The 15,000-nt window shown below is 44.3% G+C and overlaps 1 protein-coding gene across 1 annotated transcript in view; it reads left to right on the top strand.

Annotated features, from left to right (window-relative positions):
* The first annotated feature begins 768 nt into the window (after positions 1 to 768).
* Positions 769 to 15,000, top strand: part of LOC106813196 (adenylate cyclase type 3-like) — a 34,251-nt gene continuing 20,019 nt past the window's right edge. Inside the window, exons 1-5 of the mRNA XM_014817262.1 lie at positions 769 to 799; positions 1,666 to 1,784; positions 6,644 to 6,755; positions 8,039 to 8,166; positions 9,686 to 9,844. Coding sequence (XP_014672748.1) covers positions 773 to 799; positions 1,666 to 1,784; positions 6,644 to 6,755; positions 8,039 to 8,166; positions 9,686 to 9,844 — 545 coding nt within the window. The 5' untranslated portion in view covers positions 769 to 772. The remainder of the gene's footprint in view (positions 800 to 1,665; positions 1,785 to 6,643; positions 6,756 to 8,038; positions 8,167 to 9,685; positions 9,845 to 15,000) is intronic.

Here is a 15,000-nt window from a genome sequence, read left to right as displayed (position 1 = left end):
ACATACATACATACATACATACATACATACATACATACATACATATACATACAACATACATACATACACATACATACAATACATACTAGTACATACATACATACATACAACATACATACATACATTACTACATACATAATCATAGCATACATAATACATACATAATACATACATACATACATACTCATACATACTACATAACATACATCTACATACATTACATAATACAACATACATACATCAATCATACATACATACATACATTACATAATAATATATATATGGCGGGTGCGTGGTGCGTTGCCGTGCGTGCGGCTGCGTGCGTGGCGTGCGCGTGCGTCGTGCGTGTGCGCGTGCGTGCGTGCGTGCGTTGCGTGCGTGGTGCGTGCGTTGCGTGGCGTGCGTGTGTGTGTGTGTGTGTGTGTGTGTGTTGTGTGTGTGATGTGTGGTGTGAATGTGTGTTTGCGTGCGGGCGTGCGATGCGAGCGTGGATATATATATGGTGTTTGGTGAGCTGTTCGTGTTGCGTGTGCGCTGTGTTGTATGGTGTTTCGTGTGCGCGCGTGCAGTGCGCGTTCGTGTGCGCGTACGTGTGTGTGTTCGTGCGTGGTCCCGATCGCAAGCTCCAGAGTTGAACTGTTTCCGTCTTGCAGGTCGCGCGAACCTGATTTGTACACGTGCACGAACATCATAGGCATCATGGCTTACGCGATGGCGACGAAGAAAGCAGCGCCGTGCTTCAGCGAGACGAAGCAATCGCTGGAAGCTCAGGATGAAGCAGGTCGAGCAGCGAAAGCACGTACGTGATCGGCCTATGCTATTATGTGTCACGTGGTGGGTGGGGGCCCGGGGGCGTCGTCGCAACCAGTGCGGGTTCTTACGGACGATGGGTTCGTTGCAGTGTGTGTGTGTGTGTGTGTGTGTGGTGTGTGCTGTGTTTCATTTTTCATTACATACGCACACGCACGCACGCCACGCACGCACAAAACAACACACGGCACGCACGCACGCGCGTACGCGCACACGCACACACGACCCCCCTGACACCACACAACACACACCACACACACACACACCACCACCACACACAACACACACAACACACACACACACACACACAATATATATTATATAGCTTATATATATACATTATAACGCACGCGCGCGCGCGACGCACGCACGCACGCACGTACGCGCACGCGCACCGCACACACGTAGCACCAGCCCACACACACACACACACATACACACGCACACACACACACCCACCACGCACACAAACACACACACAACACAATATATATATATATATATATATATACTAACTATATATATGCCGGCGACGCGCGCGGCTGCACGCACGGCACGTTACGACGCACGCGCACACGCACACACGTACACACCCACTACCACACACAACACACAACATACACACACACACACACACACACACACACACACACACACAACACACAAAACACACACACACACACACACACTTATTCGCTTATATAGGGAGGGCAGTTTAATAAGGCGTCGATACAGCTAGATCGTCTGCCTATATATTAAAATAAATAACCGAGTAATGCGTTAGTATTTAGTTAGTTTTTAAGTTTTTGTATGTTAGTCCTTAGCCCTCCTATGTAGCTTCCTATCTCCGTTTAGGAACGATTGCTGTTGTCGGTACTGCCACGCCACGTAGCGGCAGCTGTGCTGGAAGACTTTGGTGCGATGGTAGATGGGCAGTTCAAGAAAATCTACATCACTCGCTACGAGAATGTAAGGTACGTGCGTAAAGTTACCTGGTTTGTCAATAACTACACTGCGATTACTACGTGATCGCATCAGAGAAAATCCACGGGTAGTTGAAATCTCGTGGGTCGTCAATAGAATGTGTTTCCCGAGGATATGATGGAAATGGCTGACATTAACTAACTGTGTTTAGCGATTGAGCATCCACTCTCGTTAATGTGAGCAAATTTCGAGGAAGAAATATTCTTTAAATACGAGTCTTAAGAAAATTATCCACAAGTGTAGTATTTTAGAACTAGGGTAAAAGTAGGTAGGTTAGTTTTGTTTTATCATTTATTCAATATATTCGATGCAAATCTACACTTATTAGGGCTATGCTTTCTTTAGCATCTAGATGAGCACCTATTCCCTTGCCTCCTCCACCTGCGGATTACGGCTCTAGCATAATCTATAATAAGATCAAGACACTTATCATGACAGTAAACGCAAAGCAGCTGCTATTATTATGCCTATAGCGATAAGACATCCCACTGGAGTAACACAAAACACAATCGCAGTGCCAACTACAGTAAACACACCCGCATAAAGAACTGCGGCACTTAAGAACCTCCAGCTGAAATTGGCATTAAATAACGACATCTAGTATTTAAGAACCATTCAGCCGATAAATTAAGCAGGTTTTTATGAAAAAAAAACCGAAACTTAAAGCTGGTTGATGTTACTGTAATCGCAGTTATGCTGACAATGAATTATCTGTATGTCCTGAACTGTTCTATTAGTCAAATCAATTTTCACAGCATTTTGACACGTTTTATTTGTGTTTAATATATAAAGTAAATTAAAGGTTGATAAATAAATTAATCAAATGATTTAAACAGACCTATAATTTCTATATTATTGCAGTTGGTTAATATTAATTTAGTGTCAATTATTCACTAATAAAGCCAATTTTCCTAGATAACGCCCACACAATATCCCGCAATAATTAAAGAACCTATTAAGAACCTCTTCAGGGCCTGTATTCTATCAGATGCTGATCATATATATAAGAACCACTTTCAGCCTTGAACAGAATCACGGGTTCTTTTAGGCGGAGTGTGTTACTGTATCACACAACTTGTGATCCACACGTTGTGTCGCACTGCTTTTGTCTCTATTCCTATATTCGTAGCAGGTGCCCGTGTTTTGTTGACCAATAATGTGATTCACATACAAGCGAGCGAGCCGATGTGTGGGCGTAATCAATAACAACTAATAACGACCTTTCAGGTAAATGGCAAGCTACTTGATCACAGCCTTCAAACACACACACCACGCGCGCCACACACACACACACATCAACACCACCACACACACAACTACCACACACACACACACCACGCACGCACGCACGGCACGCAGACGCACGCACCGCACGCCACACACACACACACACACACAACACACACACACACACCACACACGACACACACACACACACATATATATATATATGTAAGCGTACGTGTTGTTGTGTATGCGTGATGTGTCGCGTGCGTGTGCGTTCAACCCGCCTGTGTGTGTATGTGTGGTGGGGAGTAAACGCTAATAAATAGAGATCATAGGGGCTGAGCCCCTATTCCACAACAACCGACAAGGCGTATATTACAACTTTATTTTCATCTGGCCGCTGGTACGAATGTAGCGCGGCTTAGCGCAATTTGTTTGTGCCGGCGTTCGTGCTTATACTGACATTCTTGCCGGTTAAATTCTCAGTGTCTTGGGAGGATAAATTATAAACTCTTATTGCTGTGGTACTATCCACTCACGCACGCTCACAGACGAACTGCACGCACGCACGTCGCGGTGTAATTTACGCGCGTCGCACGCAATAAGCGGCGAAATACATCGCCACTAAAGCGCGAAATCATGGAAATATCATATACGGTGGTCCCTCTGTCCACCAGACCCTCATTCACGGAATTCACCGTGTCACAGGGGCATCGCCAAAGTGAACGCCGAATTCCTGATTGGCATAGTATAGCTTGCGTTCAGTAGAGCATGTGTGCATTCGGAACGTAGGCCAGTTTGTTGCAGTCTGATGGCGACGTATATTTGAATGTTGAGGAAGATATTATCAGGAGTGTGCGAATATACAGTATATATATATATATATCATATATAGTATATATTATATATACTTATACACACATGATATTATTCCAGGCAGCGCTCGCACTTCTGCACTGCGACCAATTATTAGGTCCACGCAGATAAGGACGCAAGGAGCGGTTTCGTCACTAGCGCCAGCTGCTAGAACTCCCGGAGCCAGGAGCTGACGCGACACGCGAAGTGACGTCATAATGGCTTCATCGACCAAGTATCCATTTGATCCCTGCTCTCTTTGTCACTTTAACATCTTGATCCTTAACCTTTTAACTCTGTGGCCGCTCCGGCCGATGTGCGGTTTTGCGAATTAATCATAAACCCGTGACTTTTTACCCGCCGGAAAGACACCTTGTGAAGCTCGCCTTTAAGCGAGCCACGACAATCATGCTTATCCAGCCTATCGCGTTGCACTAGATGCCTTGAGTTACGCATGTAATTGACGACCATAGATTATTGCCTCTTCAAACGTAATACTTGCTGAGAGGTTTCTATTGCATGAGACAGATTTAGGCAGTTGACCAATTTATTTTAATTTTTTATACTTTAGGAGTAGGTGCTGAGAGGTTTCTAACTACATAAGACAAGATTTAGCAGTTGATCAATTTATTTTAATTTTCATACTTTAGGAGTACGTGCTGAGAGGTTTCATAAAACTGCCCATAGAGACAACAAATTTAGGCAGACTGATACCAAATTTATTTTTTATTATTCAAATTACTTTAGGAGTACGTTGTACTCCATGAAGTAAGTAGGGCCCCCTACGTTTACCATTTAAACATATCTGTGTAAGTCGGACGTAACAGCTCTAACGTCTATTGGCTTTTATCCTGTTGATTCTGTTTCATAAGATAATTTTTGTATATGTTTTAATATGGCATGATAACCATGCATGTGCAAACCTCTCTAGATCCCGTGGTCATTTGGACTCCCTTCACAATCCGAAGATAGAATCGCAATCCAATGATTGATAGGACCTGCAAACCCATGTTGTGGTGTTGTTACACCCATCTCAGTAGGCATCGAAATAGCTTGGTCTCATTAATGTAGTCCTTTAAATTTCCTGATATGTAAAATTCAATAGACAACTATCAATTAACTTTTAGTCATTCCCGTCTGTTTAGGACGGTCCTCAAATAATAGTAACTCTCATTTAGTAACAGTATCCATTACGAAAATGCATCTCCTGCTTGTTCTAGTCCTCCGTTATTTGCTGGCTATGCGGCGCTTCGAGGTCGTCCTCGTCCTGCCTTGCGCTGAGTTTTCATTATATTCTCATAGAGCCTTTCAAGCGTACAGTTCACGCCATTATAGACCCTATATGTTCTACATAATTCACCGCAGATACGGTTTTACGGCAAATGCCGGGTTTTACTTCCCTCGCAGCACAGGTTAACTCGGTACCCGCCGCCGGTTTTAAGAGCTTTGATAGTAAAGGAATCATGTTTCTCAAGATAGAGCCAAATATTTCACAACCTCGCTGATATTAGAATAAGATATTTCCACGCCTACCTGCAGGCGACTGTAATGTTTCCAATATAGTAGCCTTTTTTAGTATGCTGTTCCCGTATAGGCATCATGGGTTTGATTGACTTCGCACCATATGTATTTGCGGGTCGTCTCTTGTTGAGTGATGAGCCGTACTCAGGTAAACACATGTTGGGGATAACTAATGTTGGGGATTTAAAAAGGTCCCAGGTTTAATGCCAGAAAAGCACCATCAGGGGGCGCCAGCTGAGGGCATCGTCAGGGCATGGGGTTTTAAGAATGGATAAAGCTTTATCTACAACAGTGAGTGCAAAATCAACGAATCGGCCCTACGTTCCCGCAGTGTATGTATATGGGAAAGTTGTGCATTCCTACATCGTTGCTATTATCGGTAAATACATCAGCACTCACGAAGTGCCACCTATATATCTCGTCGTTGCAGGTCCCCAGGTCGCGCCTAGTTTCTCTATTGTCGGCTAACACGGCGAGACCTACGTGCATGATGAGATCGTGTACGTGGTGATTGAATGATGGATGCATGACTCATCACATGCGTGCCGCCGCCACGCAGAGTCGCACGCGTGTATTATGTAGCGTTTACTTTACATTGTTACCTTTACCTTTACTACATTATAGGTATACATACGCGGCACGAAAGCACCTCTGTGTTTGTGCGCGTGCGAGCGTGCGTGTCTGCGTGCCTGCATGCGTGCGTGCGCGTGCGTACGTGTGTGTTTCTAATTGTGAGTGTATGCACGCACATACGCATTTACAATGAGAGCGCATACACGCATGTTATGTAGGTATATATGTATACATAATTTTATTCACAATTCTTTCAAGCCAGGCACACACAAAATATACGTTTCCCATAGAAAGAAACACAGCGCCGTTAATGACATTGCAGGCATGGCCACATGAGTGTTACATTTACATTATTATAATATAGACATAAATGACGTCTTGCTTCCCAAGGCATAGATAGAGCGCGGGCGAAATGCGCATGCGTAGTGTGATATTGTCACAACGAGATGGCGGCGGTGAGAGTTACAATACAAATAAATAGGGATACAAATAAATACACTCTTACGTATTTCAACTCGACATTTCTAATTTCATCCGAAAGAAAATACGACAAATTCGGCTGGTATAAAAAGTAGAACTCGACCCGTTCGTGCGACTAGCAAAACTTAACATACTCCTATAGGAGCGCATTAACCCGTATATTTATCTTCTCTCTCTCTTTCTCGTCCTCTAGCATCCTGTTTGCAGACATCGTTGGATTCACGGCCCTCAGCTCGACCTGCACGGCAGCTGAACTCGTAAAGATCCTTAACGAACTGTTCGCTCGCTTCGACAAACTCGCAGATGTGAGTAGCTTCACGATACGGGTCCGTCAGTGCGTCGTGGTTCGTCACCACTACGAACTCTCGAACCTTTTCAAGTCGAATCGTCTAACCTTGACGTGAAACGCGAGGTTGGCGCTTAAACTATTTAAGAAAGTGCATGTGAAATTTACGCGGTGAAATTGAAGATAATTCATGAATTACGGTTCAGGTAACGCAATCTTGTCCGCCGTACTGAAGTAAATTCATTTGGTGATTTTGGCTCGTTCACCATTTTTTTGCTGCTAAACATTTTCGCAATAATATGGTGAGACATTCGTACACAATAGACTAGGCCTATGTCGTCACGCGCGTGACAATTCGCTGGAAATATCAGACGCAGAATGTATACGTCTAATATAGAAATTGTGGGATGTAATAAGGATTAATGTGCGCACGAGGAGAAAAAATAGAAATATAGACGAGAACCATTGGCGAACTCAGTGGGAGCTCTTGAATAGAAGTACGTCATCCGTTAACAAATACGGCGCCATTGAAAGCACTACCGCTCTGGCATTGGAAAGTTGGCATGCAGTAACAGTAGGAGAGGAACAGGCAGGTGCGGCACTTATCAGGGGATAGATGTAGTCAGGAGTAGATAATAGGAATAATTCCCTATTATCTACTCCTGATGTAGTATATCTCAAGAGAGGTGGTGGCTTGCGTACAGTCAAACGTTCTTGGTGGAGAGTGGCCGCCATAATGGATATAATCAATAAGCCATATAAAGTAACCGTTGGTGGTCGTGAGGACGAGATAGTTTACAGCTGGGCTCTAATTGAGAATGTGAAAAACGTTGAATTGAGAATGTGAAAAACGTTTCAATTTTTCAAAATAACTCGTATGGTGGACTAGTGCAGTAACATGACACGCGTAGCACGTGCACATGTACAGGCAAACGTAAAATCTCAAAATAGAAAAATCTTGCTTAGAATACATATGGTTACGACTGCCTTCATTAAAAGAAACTCGGGTGGTTGAAAGATCTTCCCTTCACTCCCCCTTCTCTCATCGCCTATACCATCTTTCTCGTGCCCTATATCTCTTCCATGTAACTCCCACTGTTCTTTCCAAATACCCTCCCCCTAAACGCCCCCCACTCTCCTAACTCATCCCCTGCTCCCTCGTAGATCTGCTACGGGAAGCGTACAAACGTATTGGTAATCACAAAGCTGTGGAAAATCGCTGATATAAGTAAAGCTCGTGTTTCACAGGTTTTCTGCGTCACTGCGCGACAAGTATTTCATCTTTATCGTTTTATTGCGCAGCGATATCATCAGCTACGGATTAAGATCTTAGGCGATTGCTACTACTGCATCAGCGGCGCTCCTGTACCCCGCACCGACCATGCCGTGCTGTGCGTGCACATGGGCCTCTCAATGGTCAACGCCATCAGGTGAGAGCAACACACGTGCGGGAAATAAAAGGGGGGGGAAGGAAGACGCGAGAGATGAAGGGAGAGAGTAGGTGTGTTTGTGTGTGTGTGAGAGAGAGAGAGAGAGAGAATGCGCTTGCAAGGGATACAGAAAGCGAGAGAAATTGAGAGATGGAGCATGCAAGAGAGATACAATGAGATCGAGGGAGACAACGAGGAAGAGAGAACGAAAGCGAGAGGTGTGTGCGTGCGTGCGTGTGTGAAATAGAGACAGAGCGAGAGAGGGAGAAAGCGAGAGGTGTGTGCGTGCGTGCGTGTGTGAAAATGAGACGGAGCGAGAGAAGGAGAACGCCAGTGGGAGACAGAGTGAGTGAGACAGAGAGGAAGCGAGAAAAATCATATTAGAGCGAAAGGGTTAGCGTGGGGGGAGGGCTGAAGGGAAGGTGGGGTGGGTGGTCGTGGAGATCGGACGACGGTACATAGAGACAAACGTGGTTCCCGCCGAAATAATTAAATAGGCAACATCGAGGAGAGAATTAATTGATCGAGAAATGTGAAAATTATAAAACGGTCTGAAGATTAAAGAGAAAAATGTTATAAGGAGAAAGGTTATAATTTAAATAATCAAGTTCAAGCCAAAGAAAATCCTGCATGTAAGAACAACGGAATTCCTCTAATTATCCAAAATAATACAACGTTATTAAAATAATCATGTAATCATGCAAGACATCTTCAACATGCTGCGATTAATCGAGCCGTGTAACTGTTCGTTGATATGTTGTCGTGAACAGTACATACATGTACATAGTTTGTACATGCGCAGGTAACCTACAGCCTACGCATCGCGTGTCACCGCGCACATGACGGTTATTGCACCATAAACCGCGGGGTGGCGCTTGTAAGCCATTAGTTAAAAGCCCTGGGGTCCCAGGGATTGATCCGCTTACGTGCGCGATTTTCGCCATCGATTGGTGCTGCCTGGAATAGGTAATAATAACATGCGCCATGACGCAAGCTTCTATTCTGATTACATGTCGTATCAACATATTCCCGAGCACGCGATTACGACAGCGTTACAGCTCAAGCATGGATGAACATACGGTCGTGCACGCGGTCGGTGGTTCATTATTAGCAGTAACCTAAAAAAACTCAAGTTAAATTAGGTGCGAATCTAAAAATTAAGATAAATTATCTACGACGATTAGCAACTCGGTTGATTGTTTTGCTTGCACCCGGGTCCTCTCAGCGGCTTCAAGTCAAACGCGAATTCTGCCTACCCGCAGAAATTTCCTTAACGAGGTAAATAATAACTTATCGATTACAGTGATTAGCCAACATTAGCAGACGCGCCTGTCTCTTAAAATCTCGGCTTTCGCACGCACACGCCTCATGCCATTCATCTGATCAATCCATGCGCGCCCGTTATTTCAGTGACCTCGAGCTTTCACGTATGCTCCGCAAACTATCGGATCGATGGCTAAGGACCGAATCAATTTAACGACGCGCAGATTTCAATTAATTAACGAAAAAACGCACGCAGGTACGTTCGTGAGAAGACAAAGACCGACGTCGATATGCGGGTAGGCATCCACACTGGAGCCGTACTCGCCGGTATACTCGGCCAGAAACAGTGGCAGTACGACGTATACAGCAAAGATGTGATATTCGCCAATAAGATGGAGAGCGGAGGCATCGGAGGGTAACTACATGCCAACAAGTGCTATACCTGCTATACATTGTTTACAATGTCTATGTTATATGTCTGCGCGGTAAAAATATGTTAATATGTTAATAGTAGAAATAGAAACCATTATGATGATAATAATAATGATGATGCTGATGATGATGATGCTGATGATGATGATGCTGATGATGATGATGATAATGATGATGGTGATGATGATGATGATGATGATGATGATGATGAAGATGACGACGATGATGATTATGATGATGATTATGATGATATGATGCGATGATGATTATGCTGGCGGTACCGCGTAGGTACTGGTAGGCGCTAAATTAGCCAATAGTAGCACGAAATAGCGAAACTACAATCTGATTAATCGAGTTCGTCGAACATTAGCTCTGTTTGTTGGGCTGCCTGAAGTTGATTAATCGAGTATGAAAATCGAACGACCGTAGTACAAACTCGCAACTTTTTTTTTATAACTTTTTTTACCAGAAATGTTACCAAAACCAGTCTGTAAGTACATACGCGTATGACCACAGTACCACTTCGTGGTACATAAGACTTTGTGAACATTAGTCTTGCTATTATAGCGGGCATCATCATAAATATCCGAAAGACCGATAAATCGCCTAGTGTGTCCGGCCCTTGTAGGAGCAATTCTCGCATGCGCAAATATTATTTTTATTGGTTTCGCCTCGTTTGTTGGCACTCACTTTGAGGTTTTTTTTTTCTGAGAAAAGCTAAGAAGCTTTGCTGGCGTATTTCCTCAAGCATTGTCAGAGAAGGTTTATCGTCATATTCACTGTAATGCAAGAAAGGCGTTTGTGTTGAAATATGTATGCGATTCGGTTGCAACCCGGTTTAAACTGCAAAGACGCAAGTAAGCGTGCGATGCAATTGACTCCGACACTTCAATTGAAAAACATGATAGCTTTTTGTGAAAATTGCCGCAGTAGTGACTCGTTGACCGCGACAGCGAACTGCGATCCAGATCTTAAAGCTTTGCCAAAAACATGATGCATAATCAACGAGACCGGCGCTAAATCAATGGGGCGTCAACGAATGTCAATGGAAGTCTGATTGCGTTTGGGCAAATCGCGAACCGGAGCGCGATGACGTGACGTCACAAGCATTCACACGGACATGGGAGCAATGTGAAGGAGAATCATCTGTATTGTAAAACAATCCCATCGCTATAAAGCGCATTACGTTTGGCGATCGTGTCCATCCACGATAAGAATAGATCCGCGCGCATGATTAGTTTTGGGATAATGGCGTACAACAGGCGATGCCATGCGAAACGCGCGGTACCGGTAAGAAGGAACAAGAAAACGGTGAAGGCCAAAGGTCTACACATATTACACACACGCGTGGTTTCCACTTTCGTGAGGGTGGTATTATGGCCAATAGAGAAGGTCCTAACGGGGTCTGTCAAGGGAGCGTGCGTATTCGTTTCCAAAGGACTCGTGTTCCCGAGAAAAATAATAGCTAATGGGTTTTGTTTTTTTAAAAGGTAGGGGGCACACGAGCGATTTTATCGCCGCGATCGCCGCCGAATTCTGAAATCGCTCTATGAAAATTCGGCCCGTGTTCCCGTTCACGTCGCACGCCGATTTTAATCGCCGATCGAATCGCGCCGTATCCAAAATGTTAGAATATTTTCGTGGCGATTATTTACAGGCCGGGCGTATATTATCGCTCGGGTGTGCACCGTCTGACGCGGCGTATTTTTGTCGCCCGATCGATCTTTTCTAAAAACGCAATCAGGACGTGTTGTTGACTATCATGTGATGTTAAATAATTGGCTGCCTCCAATACGTAGTAAGTGTGGACTCGCGAAAAGGAAGGGCGAATTGGTCATTTCTGTGGTCGCAAAAGGCCATGCCTTTGTGACATTACTGATGCGGCTGAATACCGGGATCGCGTGTTAGCGAAGGAGTCGCTATTCACAACAGAAATCAGCGCTCTGATACTCTGTTCCAATGAATGTTTCCCAGTTTTTTTACTAACAATTCGAGTAGACCCTCTACCTTTCCGGCGGCATTATCCAATCTCCTGACCACGAATTCGATTCGCCAACGAGTCTGCCTTCTGCCTGTATTTCTGTTTTCTTTTTGAGAAGCAAATAACACAGCACAACAACAGCCGACAACCTTTTTCGGGTCGGGTTCGTCAGCATTTTGTACGATCACATGATGATGGAAAATTCTGAGTCGAGTGGCGTACACGCGTATGCCCACAAAATCGCGATAACTGTGCGCCCTTCGTGATCGGAGCGATTAAATTCGCTAACTTGTGGCCACCTTCGTGATCGGGCGATTAAATTCCCTTGCGAGCCGAAAAACTTTTAATCGCCGCAGATCGGGCGATAAAAATCGCTCGTGTGCCCCTAGCATAAATTTAATAAGTTATCGCCTCGAAAATTAATGATAGGGTGTACCTTGGAAAATTGAAGAAAAAAATGTACTATATTCTTTTAATATTTTAAAATCAGATTACATTTTAAATATGGAAACGGCCCAGATTTATTAAAAAAACGGGTAGAAATTATTCGAAATCTTCATGCAGATATCCCCCGTATCTTCAGACTGTTTACATTATAAGGCGTGTGTGCCGAGCATGAACCATTTCACTTATGTACATGTGTTTGGTGTGAGAGATTACACGACTTCACATGTAAAAGATACAACAACGGGATCGAAACGTTGCGGTAACGAGTAATTGGAGTCGCAGGATAGCTTCTGCTAAGGAAATTGTGACTGCCTGTTGGTTAGCTAAACAATATACGCAGTATACACATTTAAACGTGACATATGACTAGATACGAGTGATTGACGTACACGACAACACTATACCCCCAGGAATTACACAAAATGTGTGCGCGTACTCGCGCGTAAGTATTAGTGTATGTTGGTGTGTGTGTGTGTGTGTGTGTGTGTGTGTGTGTGTAGTAAGCTGTGTGTGTGTGCTTTATACGTGTGTGATGTCAGGTGGTTGTGTGTGTGTGTGTGTAGTGTGTGTGGTGGTGTGTGCGCGCGTACTGTTGTGTCGGCGTCGTCGTGTGTGTCGTTGTGCGTGCGTGCCGTGCGCGCCGCGTGCGCTGTGTCGTGTGTGCTGTGTGCGCGCGCCGCGTGGGCGTGTGTTATTATAAATTACGCCCATTAATTAATTAAAATGTAACCAATTCTCCTATATTAGTAGCCGAAATTCCGCCTTTCGGTTATCTTCCGCTTTACGCCTAACCCTGAAGGGTTAATTGTGACACATTCACAAAGTTACGAACTACTTTCAAGAATATGATGTTACCGGTTGGTGTCTATAGAAGAGACTAACAGCGTAGGTATTTTATTCGCGCACAATTGCGATTATTTTATTTCCGCTTATTTGTCCAAGGTAACGCCCGCCATTCTTCTGTTAGGGAGTTTTTTAAACGGACGCCCGAATATTATATACATTGAAGAAATTGTTCGATTTCTTCCTACTTGGCCCCCTTGTTTTTTCAGTATCGCCGGGGCGCTAGAAACGTAGGCATAAATATGATACATAAGAAAGATAATCCGAAAGGCTCCGAAGAACAGGAACAGCACTCGACAAGAAATGCGAGCGTAAGAGGATGTTAGAACACGAAAGCGGACTTAAACGCAGGCTAGCTTTACGGAGAGTTGATGGAAACCGATATTCAGCGTGAGTATAAATATAATCAGGAATTCATGTGTTGCTCCGCTGTATGATCAAATTGCACAGTCATTACTCGTCAACACACATACACACAGGCCACACAGCACACACACACCGTACACATCACACACACACAGCGCACACGCGCGCACACACAGCGAGCACAGCCCACACACACACACACACCACACGCACCACGCACATGGCGGTCGCACATACGCCACAACGCACACACACACACACACACAACACACAACACACACTACATACATACACACAGCGCGTGCGCGTGCGCACGGTACACACACCACACATACACACACTCACACACGCACATCCGGCGCCGCGCGGCACTGCTCAACGCGCGCACGCAAGGACGTGCACGTACACAGCAGCACACACAGAGCGAGCACGGATTACACACACACATACACACACAACTACACGTACATCATACATACATCAATGCATGCATCATGCATGCACGCACGGAGCATGTTGAAGCACGCAACGCACGCACGCACGCACCGCGACGGGTCACGTCGTACGGCAGCACGCACGCACTCGCCAGCGCAACCACCGCACCTGGACACACACATCACGCATCTAGTAGAATACATTACTATACATACCATAACATAGCATAAACATCATCATGGCATGGCTACATGCCATGCACATGCATGCATGCATACATACATACATACCATACATACATACAACATAGCATACATACATAGCATACATATCTATTGGCTCACATACAGTACATACATACATGCATACATACGTACGCCTTACGATACGTAGCCTTTACGTATGTGAGCGTACGGTCACTTACGCACGTACGTACATACATACGATACAACCATATCAAAATACATACATACATACATACATACATTACATACATACATACAACATACTGATCCTACATACATACACTACATACATACATACATATCATACACTACATACATACATACATACATACATCCATACATAAATACATTACATACATACAACATCCATACATACCATACATACATACCATACATCCGGCAGATGGCACACGTACATGGAATAGATAGATATATAAAAAGAAATAGATGGATCTGGATGGACGGATCGGACCGGACGGACGGCGATGGATGGCGACGGACGCGGACGGAGGACGGACGGACGGACGGACGGGACGGACGGACGGACAGACAGACAGAGCAGATCGGGAGATAGTAGATCAGATAGAGTATATACGATAGATAGATAGATAGATAGGATAAGAGTAGATAGATAGATAGGATTAGATACGATGAGATAGGCGAGATAGATAGATAAAGATAGAATCGATGAATAGATAGATAGATAGATAGATAGATAGATAGATGAAATAGATAGAAGATAGATAGAATGGATAGCTAAAATCAAATAGATAGATAGAAATAGATAGATAGTATAAATAATAGATATGATAGAAAAGATAG

Source organism: Priapulus caudatus, unplaced genomic scaffold (genome assembly GCF_000485595.1).
Source record: "Priapulus caudatus unplaced genomic scaffold, Priapulus_caudatus-5.0.1 Scaffold738, whole genome shotgun sequence".
Taxonomy (NCBI): domain Eukaryota; kingdom Metazoa; phylum Priapulida; class Priapulimorpha; order Priapulimorphida; family Priapulidae; genus Priapulus; species Priapulus caudatus.
The sequence above is the reverse complement of the archived record's forward strand: the minus strand, read 5'-3'. Positions and strand labels throughout refer to the sequence as shown.